The sequence below is a fragment of the Malaclemys terrapin genome, chromosome 7, assembly GCF_027887155.1.
Source record: "Malaclemys terrapin pileata isolate rMalTer1 chromosome 7, rMalTer1.hap1, whole genome shotgun sequence".
Classification (NCBI taxonomy): domain Eukaryota; kingdom Metazoa; phylum Chordata; order Testudines; family Emydidae; genus Malaclemys; species Malaclemys terrapin.
In genome coordinates this window covers 47,692,250-47,710,459 of record NC_071511.1, presented here as the reverse complement: position 1 = coordinate 47,710,459, position 18,210 = coordinate 47,692,250, and the positions used below count along the sequence as shown (strand labels likewise).

The 18,210-nt window shown below is 49.9% G+C and overlaps 1 protein-coding gene across 2 annotated transcripts in view; it reads right to left on the bottom strand.

Moving 5' to 3' along the window:
* The window catches only part of GRM2 (glutamate metabotropic receptor 2), a 38,915-nt gene that overhangs the window by 2,703 nt on the left and 18,002 nt on the right, over positions 1 to 18,210 (bottom strand). Inside the window, exons 2-5 of one of the 2 annotated variants that reach the window (XM_054036356.1) lie at positions 16,561 to 17,398; positions 9,020 to 10,083; positions 2,257 to 2,431; positions 1,120 to 1,621 (exon numbers count right to left, since the gene is read on the bottom strand). In XM_054036356.1, the coding sequence (XP_053892331.1) occupies positions 1,548 to 1,621; positions 2,257 to 2,431; positions 9,020 to 10,083; positions 16,561 to 17,398 (2,151 nt within the window). In that variant the 3' untranslated portion in view covers positions 1,120 to 1,547. Of the gene's footprint in view, positions 1 to 1,119; positions 1,622 to 2,256; positions 2,432 to 9,019; positions 10,084 to 16,560; positions 17,399 to 18,210 lie in introns of those variants that run through there. The other variant, XM_054036357.1, reaches the window with a different exon arrangement.

Genomic DNA, 18,210 nt, shown 5'->3' with positions numbered 1-18,210 from the left:
TCCATGGAATCAGACCAACCCCTCCCCATCCCGTCGTTCATGAAGGGCGTGGGGGCATTCTGGGGGAACGGCCCCTTGGGCAGCCTAATGCAGTGGGAATGTCCTTTTCCTGCTGCCTGTAGAGGCAAAGAGCGGGGAGCACCTTTGGATACCAGGCTGCATGGTCAATGACTCCAGCACACCACAAATTCAAACCCCTATGCTAGTGGGGAGCAGCAGGCCATGCCCCCTCACCCTTGCCCCCCAAGCAGCAGCTGTGCCCACCCCCCCACCCCAGGTAGCGGGCCTGAAGCATGTGTTGGGGGTTTGTTCCTCCCTGCTCTCTGTGTTGTGGGACTCGTTCACCCTAGAGGCCCAGTCTCCGGGGACAGGACACACAGCTCCCCCTGAAGTCAGTCCGCAGGACTGCAGGCTGCCAGATCCTCACTCGCTCTCTGCGTCTGGCTGGTCCCACATTTTCAGGTCTCTCCCTCCGTTCTCATACGTCATCATTTCTCCACTTGTAGGATTTTCAGTCCCCTGCTACCCTCCTCTGTCAGTGTCCCACACCAGATGCGGACAGGGCAGCCCTCCTGTGCCATGCCTCGCCCCAGCTCCCAGCGGGCCCCTCACCTTCTCCCTGCTTCCTGACTAGCCACTGTGCCCGTCCCCGACTGCCCTTGCTAGACAAAACCCTACAGAGCCGCACTTGCGGCAACCCCCGGTTGGGTTGGGTCCCTCTAGCCAAGTCAGGTAATGTGTCAGCAGGAGGATCATGGGTACAACCCAGGTTCCTGGGGTCCGAAATCTCTGATGTGGAAGCACCTGTTTGTCCATTTCAAAGTGAGTCTCTCACAGCTCAGAGGGGGCAGGGGGCTCACATTCCAACCAGGGATCTTCCTGCAAAATCAGCAGCAGCCCTGAGCCCCTGGCTTGTTCAGTCTGAATTCCTTCCCAACGCTGCGAGGCAGTGTGGTCTTGGAGAAGGGCCTGTCTGTTCTCTTCAAGCCATAGCACCTTTGACCCGTTGGTATTTGCTCTTTTTTTGGGGGGGGGGGGAGGGTCCTGCTTCCTTTGGGGAGGGAAGGTAAGGGGGAGATTGGAGCAGCCAGTGGGGATCTGTGGACTTTCCCCTATTCCAGTGCAGAGAGAAGTGGGGAGGTACAGATGCTCAGGTTTTGCTCTCTCTGGTAATCTGGCCAGCAAAAGGTAACACAGGGTGGATCTGCCACGAGATCCGTCTGGCTCAGAGCTGGCTCCCCAGGGAGAGGGCATGGTTCTTCCACACCCCAGCAGGTCCATTCAGTACAATCACGACCGCCCCAGCAGGTTTGTGTCTCTCTGAGCCGGCGCTGGGGGAGCAGGGCAGCGGAAGGTGGCACCCAGTTCTCACACGACGGCTCCTCTCCTTGGGGAACGCCGGCCCAGCGAGTGAGACGGCATCAGCGAGCAGGCTGGGAGCACAGCTTTGAGAAACAAAAGGCCCAATGGGAACGAAAAAGGCCTGCGCCTTCGTGCAGGGTCTGCACTGGGGACCATGCCCTTGCCCATGGGAACCACAGGGCATTTCATAAGGATGAGGTCGTGGAGTCCACAACTTCGCGGCCGTTACACACTGTGGGGACGGACTGAGAGGCCGACCCTGGCGGGGGAAGAACACATAGAGGCATCATGGAACAGCAGCTGGACCTGGGTCCCAGACCCACCATCGCCGCCTGCCGCACCCTGGTGCCTTCCCCATGGCCTGGAGAGATCACCCTGGAGTGGGCGCTGTAGCCCCATGTGCAGCCACAGGGCTGAGGCCACGATTTGCTGCTGATCCCATGCCCCAGAGCTGTCCCTTCCTCTCTCCAGGGCATGTCCCCCTCTCACCCTGCCCACAAACTGTGGGTGCCTGCTCCTGCCTCCCAGTGACCGTTCCCTCCTGCCCTGCAAAGATTCCCTGCCCCCCCCCGGGAGGTGGCAGTGGCGATTACATGTCACGGAGGCATGCATGTCCTCAAACATGCAGGAGATGTCAGCATTAGCAGCCACACAAAGCATATGACATTACAGAGCGGGGCAGGAGGACTCAATGGCTTGTAACATTTTCAATTTTACTGGCCATTGACATTTGAATTGCAAAGCTCTCAAAAGGGAGTTGGTGCACAGGGCCACCTGGCCATGCTCCCATCCCCCATGGCATTCAGCCCTCCGGCAACAGGACTCCTATCCCAGGAGGACAAACGCCATGCTCCATGCCCAGGAAGCAGCACTGTGGGGCCACTAGCCACTCACCGTGCGAGTGGCTGGAGCCTGCTGCAGTCACGCTGAACCGGTTGGTGGCCACGCGGTGGCTGGCGACGTTTTTCTGGGGCTGGAAGAGGATGATGTGGAGTTTGGGGGTGAACAGGCAGCCGAGGACCACGGTGCCGCTAAGGCTGACGGAGATGCACATGGTGGTGGTCTGCACCTGCAGGGAGCAGAGGGGAGACATCAACCCAGAGAGACAGAGTGAAACACACACACATGTATATGTGTATATATATAGATCTATATATATGAATATATATAGATTCAACCCACCACTGAGTAAAGGCCACACCTGGCGTCTGACCTGCCCTAAGACACTGTACCTGGCTACACCTCCTGCAAACCACTGCACAGCTAGCATAGGCTCAGAGGGGACATCCACCCACCAGCTTCCTTTGAACAGTTTTTATTTTATCCCCACTCCAGCAGAAATGGGGCAGAACCAAAGCCCTGATGCTGAACTCTGCAGGAGTTTGGATCCAGCTCCAGCTTTGTGGTTAGCCCCTATTATCTCTGTACAGGGACAAACCCAAATCCTCCATCACCTGATCTCACTGAACCTCTTGCCTGATCTGAGAGACAGATCTAAACTTCCACACACAGCCTCTTGTCTATATCCTAAACAGATGCAAACTCCAGCCTTTTACAGATACTCCCACAGTACAGCAGAGCTGGGGGGATGCAGCCATTTTGGTTTGCAAAGTTTCATACAGACGACTCCATTGGTCGCGATCTATTGAACTGGGTAGAAGAGGGTGGTGTGCGTGTACACACACACACACACACACACACACACACACACACACACACACACACACACACACACACACACACACACACACACCCCTTTGGTTTCATCTTGAATTTCAGCTCCAAAAAATCAATGTGGAGCTCAGATGAATCTACCACATTTGGTTAGTGCTTAAAGCCACACAAAGCTGTTGATCCTCCAAAGCCCTTAAGCACAAGACTAGCCCCACTGCCTTCCCCAGGATGACGATATTATTACTGTTATTAAGCGTGTGTTGAGCACCTTGATGGACCAGACAGCTCAGCACTTTGCTGGATCAAGCCCCAGCTAAGGATTTAGCTCCACATGATCTAAGAAGGGACCTCAGGTTTCCTGAACTTTCCATGGTATCCTGTCCTCTGGGCACTAGCCTCTGATAGTTGCAGCCCCTAAGTTCTGCATAGGGTGACCAGATGTCCTGATTTTATAGGGACAGTCCCGATTTTTGGGTCTTTTTCTTATATAGGCTCCTATTACCCCCCTACCCCTGTCCCGATTTTTCACATTTGCTGTCTGGTCACCCTAGTCTGCGTGGGTTGAGGTTGAGCAGGCCACTGTCTAAAGATTTCTTTCCCCTGTCAGAGACTGTAGCTGAGTCCAGTCAGTTTCTCATTTTGAAAATGTGCCTGGGGCTTTGTCATATGCCCCAGTGCACACAAGGACGCTGCCTCCTGAGCTCCCATACTCCCCTCGCCTTTTGCAACATTCGCTTCCACCTATCACTCATTTCCGCACTAGCCCGAAGCCTGTGAGTAACTGTTCCAAACTCAACTAGGGGCTCTTGCTTACTCATCCTCTCTGGTGTTCAGCAGAACAGCTTCAAGCTCTCCAGGTGGGGCAGTCCGAAGCCGGCACCCCTTGCAGCATTTGAATCTCAGCTGCTCCTCCGAGTACAAAGAGTTCCCCTCCTGCTCCCACATGTCAGAGTCTTCTGCATAGCAGAGGTTCCTCCCAAACTACAGGCCCAATCTCACATGCCTCATGCAACCTGCAGTGGGAGTTTTGCCTACATGATTCTCTAAGGGCATAGACAAGAATCATAGAATATCAGGGTTGGAAGGGACCTCAGGAGGTCATCTAGTCCAACCCCCTGCTCAGAGCAGGACCAATCCCCAGACAGATTTTTGCCCCAGATCCCTAAATGCCCCCTCAAGGACTGAACTCACAACCCTGGATTTAGCAGGCCAATGCTCAAACCACTGAGCTATCCCTCCCCCCAAAACTGAGGCATAGATAGGGAAATTACTTGCCCAAGGTCACCCAGCAGGCCAAGAGCTGGGCCAGGACTAGAACCGAGGTCTCCTGAGTCCTAAGCCAGTACTCTATCAACTAAGCCACAGTAATACCATATCAAGAAACCAGACAATGCTGACAAATCCTTCCACAGTGAAGACACCCAGCTTATAGGAGAGCCCTGATTGTAGCAAGCTCTCCAGGGACATGCCAACTCTCCATAAAATGGGGTGAGTGGTGCAGATAACTCTGGTGCTCCAGCCCTGGGCACCTCATCTCTGCAGGACTGATGCTAAACTAAGGAGGAGTCCTGCAAGGGCTCCAGTAGCAGCAGAGTCATGGCCGTACCGAGAAGTTTAGCAGCTCCCAACAGCTGAGTCCAAAGTTCTACCTCTCTCCAGAAGGCTGTCAGGCAGCACAGGCATGAGCACCATTGGCAGCCTTTGGCTAGCGGGGAGCTAAGTGAGGGTCCAAAAGCCCGGGCTGTACGATTACTCCTTACACATTCCTAGGCAATCTTGTTAGCGCTAATCACCAAGGGCCTGATTCCAGCCCCATGATTGGCCCCAAGTATTGCTTTATCCCAGTGCAAACAGCAGAGCAGGAACCACTCAAGGTGAGCTCTCGGGGAGGAAGGGGCAGAATTGAGTCCCCCCATAACACTAGAACCACAAAGTTACAGCACAACCAGCTCCAAGTATCTGCCAGAGGGGTTGAATGGCGCAGACATGATTGGAAAACATCCCATTTCCACTCAGGTCGACATGGCTGTAGAGGTGCCAGTTGACACCAGGGATAACGTAATGTAAAAACAGAGGGTCTGCCTCTCCCCCAGAGTTACTCTGCTGAAATCAACTGGAGAGCAGGAATCATCATACTCAGAGTATATTCAGGGGAGCAGAGGAGCTAGGGCAGGGCCTTTCAGGTCACCCACAGATACTGGGGAGAGGGGAACAAGGCTACCGTAGATCAATTGTTATTCCAGAAGCAGGAATCTCATTCTATTCCAGGGGCCATGGTGAATAATCAGTGCAATTTAGGCCAGGATTTCCAGGGATGGCAAGTTGGATTTTAAGGGCATGATTCTGATTTCACCGATTCTGATTTCCCCTGTGATTTCCTGGTTTCACTTGTGTACACATGAAGCCAACAGTGTTACACCAATGTAAAACGATTATTGTTATTATTGGTCTGTATTGCAGTAGCGCTGAGGACTCCCAGCCATAGGACCCCATTGTGTACAAACATGCAACAAAAACATGGACCCTTCCCCAAAGTGCCACAATCCAAGACAAGTCTTTAAAGTCCTCCCCGTCTGGGGCTTTGCAAACATGGAAGGAGGGCGCTCCCTGCTCTGGAGAAGTTACACACGAAAGAAGCCAGTGCGACGGCAAGCAGAAGCAGCCCCTAAGTCATCTCAGGAACATCTTCCTCAGCCCATCATCTGTTCATCAGTTTTAACCCATCTCCTTTGTTCTCATTGTTATGCCATATATGCTAAGCCCATGCCAGATTAAAGACTACTTGCTGCAGAGGGAGGGTTTTTACTGCTGCCTGCACTAAATGTCACTGAAATTAGCATTATATTACATCAGAAAAACTGCAAAGTCAAGCGCTCGAAAGTTGGGACATGTCAAAATTGAGGTTGCCTGGGCAACCTTAGTTCAACCCCCGTACGCATTACGATAGGCTCTAATTACATGCTCACATACTATTTTTTCCTCATTGAGGGCACAAGACAGATGGTGCTCAATTAATGAGCAGTTAGGCAATGTTTTGTTTTATCCTCATTGCTCGATGTGTGGCCCAACTCTTAGTTACTGCACACACTATCCAAACCATGCTCTGGAGACAGAACTGTTCATTTCCGCACAGGCTTTTCTATGGGTCTCATCACTGTAATATCTGAGTGATGCCCAAATATTACCGAATTTATCATCACAGCACCCCTGTGAGATGACGGCATATCATTATCCCCATTTTACAGCTGAAGAACTGAGACACAGAGACAGATTGAGGTCAAAAGTACCCACCCATTTTTGGTGCCCAATTTGAGATGCCTGGGACCTGCTTTTTCAGAGAATTTAGCATTTCATTTGTTCAGAGCTGAGCTCCCCTTGGCTTCAGTTGCAGCTGTGAGTGCTCAGCAATTCTGCAGATCAGACCCTAGGGTCTCAAGTCAGACACCAAGAAAATGTATTAGTGATCACATGTGATGAGTTTGGATTAAGTGATTTGCCCAGCATCACACAGGAAATCTGTGCAGATGCAGGGGTAGAATCCAGTGCTCCGTGGCACCATTCACCTGCTTTAATCACAAAGCTTTCCTTTCTCTTCCTACTGTCCCATTTCATTCATTACACTCCTTCCAATTTCTGCAACAAATGAGGTAGTGCTTGACTTTGCAACCTTAATGTTCTTTTAACTTAGCTTTTTGTGTTCTTAAAAAGCCAACTGAAATTTTTTCCCCATCCTATGGAATCATATTGACACCCAGGTGGATCACCAGCAGGGCTGAAGCTTTTAGATTCACTGCACAGACCTCAGACTCTTGAGCTAATGGAGTAACTGTCTCCTTCACACCCCCAGAGCGCTACGTCCCAGCCTCAGTTTCCGACTGCCTCGCCCTTGACTCTTCATCCCAATCCCAGCTTCCCCTGCTCAGCTCCATGTCCTGGTCCCCCTCACCTCTCCTTGGTGTCACTTTCCAGCTTTCCCCTACCTCACCAACCCCTTCTCCCCACAGGCTCCACTTGTCACACCCCTCTGCATTCAAGGTGGTCTGAGTTCTCCTCCTCACTGCTGGGCCCAGTGTGGGTTGGTGTCACTGAGCCCACAGGAGAGAGGGGTTCCCTGCTCTCAGTTCTGCTCCCGACCCTCCAGCAGCCCCTGTATCAGAGGGGGAGGGTGATTGCAAAACAATTCCTGCTCTGCTCAGGCCCTGGGCTGGAGCATGCTCAGTGCAGATGGACTCTGAGCACATGGAAACTGAAATGTTCAGAGGCTCATAACTTGGCCAAATTTGAGCACATATTCACAGAGGTAGCAAAAAAAGCACAGCCCTGACAGCAGGGTGTCTTCCCTGCCCCATTTCAAGTCCCTGCACCAACGCATGGAGGCGCTATGCTTCTGAGCAAAATGCACGTGAGGGATTTTTTTAAACAAGAGCAAAGCCAGCCCATCTTTCCTCATCTCATTCTTGGAAACATCTGAAGCCTTTTTGCTGCAACTTTCCAAAAAAAAAAAAAAAAAAAAAAATCAGCCTGAGGCAGATGCCCAGCATGGGAAATTTCACCCTGGCAAGTTAAAGTTTAGCAAAGTTGCAAGCAACTGAAAGCAGGGTCTTCTAACGGAAGGGGTCAGACAACCTTAGCGATAGACATTGCTGGGTATGCTGTCTACCAAAAAGCTTCCCTGCCTACCTCCCACCCCATCAAGATAAGCCAGTATTGTTACCCCCCTCCTACAGACAGGAGAAATGACTTGGATCAGAAGCCAGGTCTCCTGCCTCCCTGCCGCTTGCTCTGCACACTAGACCACCCTGCCACCCAACAGCATTATAAAGTGTTTCTCTAATGTACATCATTCAAACTGTTCTCTATGGAAGAGTGGCTAGTGGCAGACAGGACCCCGGTAGGCACTGTACAACTCTCTAATGTTCATCTCACTGCCACTAGGTGCTGCTGGTTGTCTACAGAAATACAAGAGCAAACATTTCCTCAGCATTTTCCAGGACCACGGGCTCCTGTAGGTCAGAGACTACAGCAATGAGCCCAGTGATCAGTAATGGAGTTAGACACATTCCCCTTCTCAGGCAGAATCCATTCTAGGAGCAGGACTAGCGCTGTGTTTCCCCACTGGCTCAGCCTTTGAATTTGCAGAGCTGCCAGAGAGGGGGAATTGGGCTAGGAGATGTGGGTCTCTCAGACATTGAGGATCCCTCGCTCCCCAGGGTGTCATTTGGTGCCTAAGTCTGGCACAGCCTCCCCAGACATGCTTTTATGGCCTCTAGATTTCTGGTTTGCAATTTCTGCTGGAAAAATCAGTCCCCTTGATTGATGATTCTGGTTAATGAGCATTTAGATGAACAAATAAAGGGTGAATCAATGTGTTGGTCTTGGTCTAGTCCCTGAATCCTCTTTGTGCCCCACTCAAGGCCAACCACCATTGGCATCGGGGGTGGGGGATGGCAGGGCAGTCTGGAGGGGCATTGGCAAGGTTGTGTGTGGACTCAGGTCTGGAATAGCAGAGGGAGGCAGGTCAGGCTGGAGGGGCATTGGCAGGGCTGTGTGTGGGGCCCAAGGCTGAAATAGCAGGAAGGCAGCAGGTCAGGATCGAGATGTATTGGCAGGCAGGTATGGAAGCCTGGGACTGGAATAGCAAGGAACTTGCACAGAACTTGCCTGCATTATGCCTACCAGCCATGTTCTCCCATTTGCCTCCCTCAGAGAGACACACCCTTCCTCCTTTCCCTTAGTGACCTGCTATGCTGCATTTAACCACAATCCAGAGTGTCCTCAGATCTAATTTAATTATGACAACTACCCTTCTGTTCATCTGCACAGACAGCTTTCCCACCTGCAGGTTGGTCTTCTAGTGTCCAGGACCCACCCTCAGTCCTCTACCTCCAGCTCCACTTAACAAGGAGCAGGACCCTGGAATCCAGTGGACTTAGCCACGCTGCTGGCCTCCCATTCCCTACCCTGCTCAGCAGGGATCACTTACGCGGTAGTCGGTGGAGGTCACATAGAAGATGGGCAGGAAGGCCAGCCAGATGATGCACGTGGTGTACATGGTGAATCCAATGAACTTGGCCTCGTTGAAGTTTTCAGGGCATTTCCTGGTCTTGAAGGCATAGACTGTACACAAGATGATCAAGAGCACATTGTAGGTCAGTGAAATGAGCATGCTGGAGTCACGGTTGTTGCACTTGAGGGTGACAATGTACCTTTTGTCAGGCTCCGTCTCCTTCCCCGTGCCGGGGGTCTCCACCATGAGCCAGATGATGACGATGATCATCTGGCAGGAGATGAGGGCCATGCAGATGACCACCTGTGAGGTGGGGCTTATGAAGCGTGGGCGCTGGACCCCTTCCTTCACCCCGCTGAAGATCCGAGCGATCCGGTTGGTCTTGGTCAAGAGGGCAGAGTAGCAGACTGCAAAGGAGGTTCCCAGCCCCAAGCGCCGCAGGGTGCAGACCTCGGTGGAGGGCTTTGCAATGAAGATGAAAGTCATGCTGTAGCACATCAGGACCCCAGTGAGGAGGATGTAGCAGAGTTCGCGGCCTGAGGCCTTCACAATGGGAGTGTCATTGTTCTTAATGAAGACCCCAAAGACAAAGAGGGTGGAGAGGAAGCCCAAGCAAGAGATCGTAACTGGCCCAATGGCCCAGACATCTTTCCAGCGGATGTACTCTTGTGGTAGCTCATAGCAGCCATTCAGGGTATCATTGGGCCAGTATCCTAGACCACAGTCCATGCAGGTGAATTCATCCAGCAGGTATTCGTAAGGCTGGCATGGGATGCATATCCAGCAACACATGTCCCCTGGCTGCATGCTCTTCATTTCATTCTTCTTGCAGGGGTCGCTGCACTGGGACACGGGAACAGAGGTCTTCGCCCAGGGGATGAGGGTGGTGTTCAGGGTAAGCCCTTCTGCCCAGTAGCCCACCTTTTGGTATCTATATCTCCCATCTGCTCTGTGGTAGTTGAAGATATTGTAACGACCGATTCCATCACCATAGCGGTCAAATCGAACAATGCCTTTGGTGTCTGCTGGCCTGAATGGAGCTGGGTGAGGAGGAAAAGGATGAGAGATTCAATGTACAGGAATATTGGGCTTTTTTCCAGTGGGTTTCATGCTCAACAGATTGGAACACGGCACATTTTGTCCACCCTCCCTCAAGGGGCATATTTAGACTAGGATTTAAAGGAGTGTTGTAGCTCATGTTATCCAGACTCAGTGCTCCTGATACTCCAGCTAGCTAGAGCAAAGCTAGCTCGGGGCTGTCTGCACCAGCTGCCATCACACCCTGTGATTGCCACGCAGATCTACCCTAATTAACATCTTCCAAACCCTGAGGCAAGAAAAAGGGAGTAGCACTTTAGCATGTGCTACATGGGTGAGTTAATGAGGGAAACTTTAGGGTGCATTTTCACTGGGATAAACGGTGTGTCCTTAGTACCTCATGTTGTCATTAATAGGAGGCAAGATCCTAGTGAAGATAACTCATGTTAAAACTACGCACTGACAGTAGGGACTGTGGCTACATCTGCACTGGGCGCTGGCAGTGTGATTCGCAGCTTGCGTGGATATACTCATGGCAGCTGTTACTGAGCTAGTGTGCTAAAAATACAAGCATAGTCCTGGTGGCATGGGCAGCAGCAAGCAGTGCCACTGGGCTAGCTACCCCGAGTACATACCAATGGGGGCCAGGCGGCAGCTCAGCCCATGCTACCGCTCACCACTGCATATGCTACCATGGCTTCACTTGTATTTTTAGTGCACTACCTTGATCAGCGCTAGCATAAGTGGGGGGGACTCACACCACTAGCTCCAAGTGCAGATGTTGCCTATGAGGGAGCCCAACCTCACTTTTGGGTGTGCTAAAGAACAACTTGCTTTGCCTTGACCAACATTTTAGAAGGCATTAATGATGTAAGCAGAGTCTGGATGAGCTCTCCCCTGACATCTAGTGGTTAGCTGTGGGAAAAGATTTCAGAAGCTGATCTTGTTTGCATGGACACACCCACCCTGCCTAGGTGCTCAGCATGATGGGACTGCATGACTGCTTGCCCAAATGATCACTTGTGGCTGGTGTTGGATCCCCAGTCTCCTTGTTATTGGGGCAGGAGTAATGAAGGGTTGTTATACTTGTTGTGTGAACGGTGGGCAGCAGAACTGTACTTGGCATATCCCAATGGAAGGACTCAACTAAAAGGCACTTGCTAGGAAGGGGACATGGGTTCCAAAGCCCAGTGAGTTGAGAGAGTGTGGATGTAGGCATGTATACCTGGTGGTGTGGGTGCTGTTTAAGGGTCCTAAACACCGTTTGACATTTTCTCTCTCCATGGTATAATAAAAGAGCTAATTTAGATTCAATTGAGAGTCTCACACGTTACAGAACTGAAAATCACTGACTGATACTTAGGTATTAGACTAATAGAGACAGTGTTGTAAGAGACTGCCAAGTGTGCATCAGCAGTGAGGCTCCCCCACTAACAGCTGAAATCACTGAGAGCTGGGCTAAGTGTGTGTATGTGGGGGGGAGGCTGAAGACATCTTGGTGAGTGGATAGCTGGCAGAGAGGTGTGGCAAGTGGCTAGTAGGGTGGCAGGCTGGGTGGCAGGTGGAGAGGCAGGGCAAGCAGCCAGCAGAGAAAGCTAGTAGAGAGGGCCAAAGCAGAGCCCCGCAGAGCTTACCCCTCCTTGCCTTCCACACAGGGTGGGAGGTGGACTCTGCGGATGAACCACTGAACTCTGGGGCTGCACTGGCCAAGGACAGCAACTGTGAGTGGGGTACAGAGAAGGGACAGGCACGTTAAAGGGACGCGTGGGTTGCTTGACTTAAGACCCTGATGGGAAAAGGACACTGCCCAACTGACTTGGGGGTGGGTCTTTTGCTCTAGGTTTGTGTTTATGAGCCCTAGTTGCAGTGTTTTCCCAAATTAATGCTGAGTTAATTCCCTCCTTTTATTAAAAGTTTTTGCTACACTCAGACTCTGTGCTTGCGAGAAGGGAAGTATTGCCTCTTAGAGGCACCCAGGGAGTGGTGTGTAATTGTTCCAGGTCACTGGGTGGTGGCTCGAGCCGGTTTGTGTTGTATTGTTGAAAAGGAACCTCTAGTTACTGAACCCGACCCTTGTTGCTGCTGGCTCCACCTGGCAGAAGGGTTACAATTAGATCACACAATATTCTCAACCAGCTAAATCTCTGCCTTTGCCCACACTAAATGCTGTGACGTTTAACATGTTAATTAACGTACGTGAGTTAACTATTTCATTTCCCCACCATATTGCAAAGCCACAATGGTACTTCTGATTTGAGCTGAACAAATAATTCACAACAAGTAATCTCTTAAAAAAAATGACTTCTTTTTCTGTCCACAAACAAATCCCAACATTATCAAAGCTATATATTTTCAGAACCATTTACAATTTTCCTTCAGCAAATAGTTCTTAGCCTGCAGGTTGCACAATTTACAAATGCGACAATGTAATCTGTAATGTGCAATTTGTAAAGTTATGCCACTAATTTATGAGTCTGTAACTAAAGCTACATTTGGAAGTTACATTGCGAACATTTGAATATTCACAATTCATGCTCTGTTGGTCAGTTACATAAACTGTCCAATCAGGGAACATATACTATGTCACATGACTTATTAACCAAAGACAGTGTGAATTGCACATTGTTAATTTTACAACTGAATATACCACCTGGAATTTGTTTTCAGTGACTACTCCAGCCTTCATGCTAAAATTTGTACTAGTATTTGCTGTATTTGTACTAGTAAAGGAGCACTCAGATGTTACCAGAATGGGGACACAAAAGGGTCACAAACACACATGAATCCAAATTCACTTTCAGATTTGAGCAAATATTCAACGACTTTCCCGCCACCCCACATGCCTTGGTTTTATATTCACCCCTTTATAGCATTATAGTACCTAACAATAACATGCATATTCCTTTTCACTTAAGTACATCCTTTCAACTTGACAATCATTCACTCCCCCACCTCTATTATCATCTCAGGTTGGTATTAAACACGTCACATGAAAATACTACATTTATCTCCATGAGAATCCTCCCCAAGGAGACCGATAATACAGTACATTTTTCTAAGCAGCACTAACTTCCCTGACATAAGCCTGACAGCCCAAGGCTGCTTATATATGAAATCAAATATAGGTAAGTCCGCAATCTCTCTCCCGCTATGTGGTCTCTTGATTGCCAAGCTGGGAGATGAAGTATATACAGGTTCTCTGGCAAGCCTGCTCCCTTTACTCTTCATAAGATTATGAGAGGGGAACTGTGCCCTAGTTATGCTGGACAGCAGCTCCACTAACACCAGACTGGGCCTTGGGAAGCAGAGACCAGCCATGCCCCTGATCTGCCTCCAGCCTGCCCCCTATGCTGGGGCTGGGAGCAGGGCTGACGTATCCAGCTGTGCTCTAACTGGAGAGGGGTGGACTCAGGGAGCTATTGCTGCCCACACCAGTATACCTGAGAACTGGCCCCTGGACACACATGGAAGATTACATGGAGCAATGTGTATTAAGAATAAACTCAGGAAAACTAGTGGCTGGCATGCCAGTCTCCAGCCATGCCTAGCACCCTCAGGACTACGCAGAGATGCATGGTGTGACATTGCACTCCATATGTTTTATAGAAATATGCTTATGAGTGTTGTGACAAGATGGCCGATGTTCGTATGGTGGGTCCCGTGCTTTTCTTGGGGCTAAGACGCCACCCCTTGCCCCTGCTCTTGGGCACCGAGGGCCCCACTAGTGCCTGTGAAGGTGGTAGAGGAGAGAAGTGGGGAAGGGATCTGAGTTTGCTCCTCACTCGGAGTCCCAGCCCCTGTGGGTTTCTTACCCTCTTCCCCCTTAGTGGGATTACCCTCAGTCCTTAGATGCTGGGGGAGAGAGTCTCCATGCCCTGCCGGGACAGGGTCTCCCTTACTTTGGTTCTCTGGTCTTTCAAATCTCACAAACATCTCCATGCTCCAGTCCTCTCTCCTTCCTCCTCCTCCTCTGACTGCCTGAAGCAGGGGGTTTTATTAGGTTCCTGACAGGGCCTTAATTAACTACAGGTTCTCCAATTAACCTGTAGCAACAGTCCCTAGTCTACAGGGAACCATGCCTTAATTAGCCTAGGGCTTATATATTTCCCCTCGACCACTCTTCCAATGCTCCCTGGCCCTCCTGTATCACAGAGTGAATATGATGTAACTGGAATATGCCTTGTGCAAAAGGTGTCTTGTAAGATATCATAACAAAGGTTATAACCTACTGAATATATTCCTCTTATTTGTATGCATGTATCATTCTTGTATCTGAAGCTAGAAATATGAAGTATAACTCTGAGGTCCTATTGTAATTACGCAAAGTGTGAGCCATTAATGGCGGTTTAGAATCTTGATGGCTCCCACTGACCCAGACAATTGGTTGTAAATGGTTTATTTACCTGCAAACCTTCCTGTGTACCTGTGGGCCAACCCAGGAAGCATGGAGACTAGGGGTCTTACAGTGACATGTGACCATGTCACATAATACTGGAATCCATTTTAATCCTTGTACTTTTCCATTGATGAGGCAGGGGTGCAGACAAGCACAGACAGAAGATTCCCGCCTTGTGTCAAAGCTATAAAAGGGGGTGGAGCAGGACAAAAGGGACTGCCAGTCATGAGAAAACCCCTGCTTACCACCTGGGATGTCTGCTGAAACTAACAAGGACTGTACCAGGGAAAAGGATTGGGCCCAGACTAGGAAGGAGTCTAGTCTGTGAAAGAAGCTTATTGGAACATCTCTGAGGGCAAGGTATTACTTGTAATCAGTTTCTTAATGTATTGGGCTTAGACTTGCGTGTTTTTGCTTTATTTTGCTTGGTGACTTACTTTGTTCTGTCTGTTACTACTTGAAACCACTTAAATCCTACTTTTTATACTTAATAAAATCACCTTTGTTTATTAATAAACACCGAGTAAGTGATTAATACCTGGGGGAGCAAACAGCTGTGCATATCTCCCTATCAGTGATATAGAAGGCAAACAATTTATAAATTTACCCTGTATAAGCTTTATACAGAGTAATATGGATTTACTTGGGGTTTGGATCCCATTGGGAACTGGGTGTCTGGGTGCTGGAGACAGGTAACCTGCTAAGCTGTTTTCAGTTAAGTCTTCAGCTTTGGGGGCATGGACCAAACCCTGAGTCTGTGTTACAGCAGGCTAGCGGGTCTGGCTCAGCAAGGCAGGGTTCTGGAGTCCCAAGCTGGCAGGGCAAACGATCTCAGAAGTAATTTCAGCACATCAGGTGACAGTCCCAAGGGGTCTCTGTGACCGAACCCGTCACACATGGGTTTTTCCTTATCTCACCGGGATGTGGTGAGGATAGCTATGGTAAGGGCTGTATGCTGCCAGATATGACAGTGATGGAGGCTGGATAATTGATAGATTGATAATCATCCTCCCAGGTGTCTAATGAGCTTGGCCTGGAGGAGAACATTTTGGATGGTTCCTCCATCCAGAAAGCTCAGGTCTTCACGGTGTGCCAGTATAATGCCCATCTCAGGAGCAGGTCAGTCCTGTAGAGAGCACCACATTCTCCTACCTGCCTGTGACTGAATAAAACCCAGAACGCAAAGGAGAAGGACGCAGTCTGGAATATACTGAGTCCTCATTGTTTCTGTGGCATCTTAAACCAGTGTTCCAGAGTCTCCTACAAATGATACACCGGGGTAAGAATCCGCCGTACGCGGGGTCAGTGCAATGTAGTCTCGTCAGAATAAAGCCTCTGAACAGTTTTAAATTGCTTTGACTTATATCTGACTGCTCTGCCCCGACAAGAATGCTGAATCTAAGGAAGAAGAGATGTGACTGGCCAATTCTCCAGGCTCACCAGGCCTAGCAGAACTGACATTGGAAATGATTGTTTAGACAGATGTCCCCGAGATACAGCAGAGCTGGTAGGAGAATATGTGATCAACTATTACAAATATTTTGGTGCTGAATATTAAAAACTCAAACAGGTTATGAAAGGAATAATGGAAGTTGCATCAGCCAGGGTGCCTGGGAAGCTGATGGTCAGCTGAAGGAAATGGTCTCACAACCCTCCCAGTTAGTCAGTCATTCTCCAGAAAATTAGAAGAAGCTGAACCCAACACAACGTTCAACCACAACGTTCAGCCAAGCTGAAACCTGAGACCCTAACTATGCCCTTGTGCAACAATGTTTGTGTCCCGATGCAACGTTAACATGACACCTGATGCAGCGGTTTCATGCCACCAGCCTGGCAGAGTCCATCATCAAGAGGCAGGAGAAGTGTGTGAACTCCTGGGCCAAAGGACTCTGGGCAAGGACATCATCATGTGAGGAATCACAGACCTAGTGCGCTCAGCAAGTTTGGCTTGTCTGGCTCAGATGTGACCAGTTGAAATCCCCAGGCTTTGAGTACTCCTAGTTAAACCCTCTGATTTCCCTTGCCCATTCCATCCCAACCCCTTCAGTTCAGCCATCAATCCCTATTGATGCCGTGGGCTTACCATCAAACTTGACATTGAGCATGAAGTCCTTGTAGAACCTCTTGCCATTAACCGGCTTCATGGAGTCACACAGCTTGGTGGCATTGGGGCACAATGCCTGGTGCATGTTATGGAGGGAGTGGGCCATGGCATAAACAGCATTGACCACAAACATGATCTTGGACTCCTGCTCGAACTTGCCTGTCTTCAGCGAGTGCCGGCTGCAGTCCTGGGTATGGAAGCTGCACTGGAACTTGTGCTCCCAGAACTCCCGGAACCAGGGGTTCCGGCTGTTGTTGTAGGGGTTGAGGTTCCGGAAATAGATGGCAAACTCCTGGATGGGGTAGGCTGCCAGTTCAATGGTGATGGCCCCCTCCGCCACCAACTCGCTTCCCGCCACCACGCTCTCCAGGGCACCCCAGCCATCACTGGCCACCCATGTGAAGGAGACATTGATCCTCTGTGCAGCCGCCAGCAGCTCCCGGGCATCTTCGCTGCGGGTGAACAGCACCACCACCCTAGCACTGGGCTTCTGCAGGAGGGCCTTGATCACTCCTTCGAAGGTCTTCTTGTTCATGGAGCGCCCCACCTTCTCAGAGGTGGCGATGCAGATGTTGCGGGCCCGGGCTTCCATCTCAAAGGCCTCAATACCCGTCTCACCGTAGTCACCCTCCGAGGCCACTGTGGAGACATAGGTCCAGTTAAAGAAGCGCAGGATCTCAGCCATGGCCTTGGCCTGGTAGAAGTCTGGTGGGACGGTGCGAGCAAAGTAGTCGTAGCGAGACTTGTCACTGAGCTTAGCGCTGGTGGAGGCATAGCTGATCTGCGGGATCTGGAAGAGTCTCAGCAGGTTGGCCACCTAGATCAAAGGGGGAAAGAAGGAATGGGTGAAGTTACAAGGTGTACATGGGAGCAAGAGAGAGGGAGAGCATCCTGTCTCCATTTACAGAAGAGAGTGTGGGATGCCACAGCAGTTTTCCTGGGAAATATCTACAGCTGGTCCTTTAAGGGTCAGAGGGGAGAAAACCTCTCCTTGAAGGCTCCTAATTGGACCATTCCATATTCTAACCCTTAGAGAGTCAGATGTAGTCAACAACATTCATAATCTATCAGATTATGGGGAGTTTTTATGGAATCCCAATCCTTGGATGTTTTTAAGACCAGGCTAGACAAACACCAGTCAGGGATGGTCTAGGTATATTTAATCCTGCCTCATATCAGGGGGATGCATTAGATGACCTCTTGAGGTCCCTTTCAGCCCTACATTTCTATGATTATAAGCACTCAGCTAACACAGTGATGAACATGGTAGAAATGCCTATATCTGAGGCCCAGATTCCACAGTCATTGGTGCATTAGAAATGGGATGGATAGGATATGCCTTCTTTGGGTACACTTTATTCTAAGGGTACATTTAGTTACATACATGGTTTGTAAACAAAGGATTGATAGATGTCAGAATTATGTTGCAGATCTGAGTATTATGTGTTATAAAGGTGGTTATAAGCACATAATTAGAAGGTGTTTCCTACACAGAAGGTTTTAAGCCATGGTCATTAGCAACCTATTGACCTGTTGGACTCTAACAATTGGTCAACCTTTTAGTCCAAGGTCTATGAATGCTTTGTTAACCCTCCGCAAGGTATTGACCCCGATTGTAAAGTGTGACCC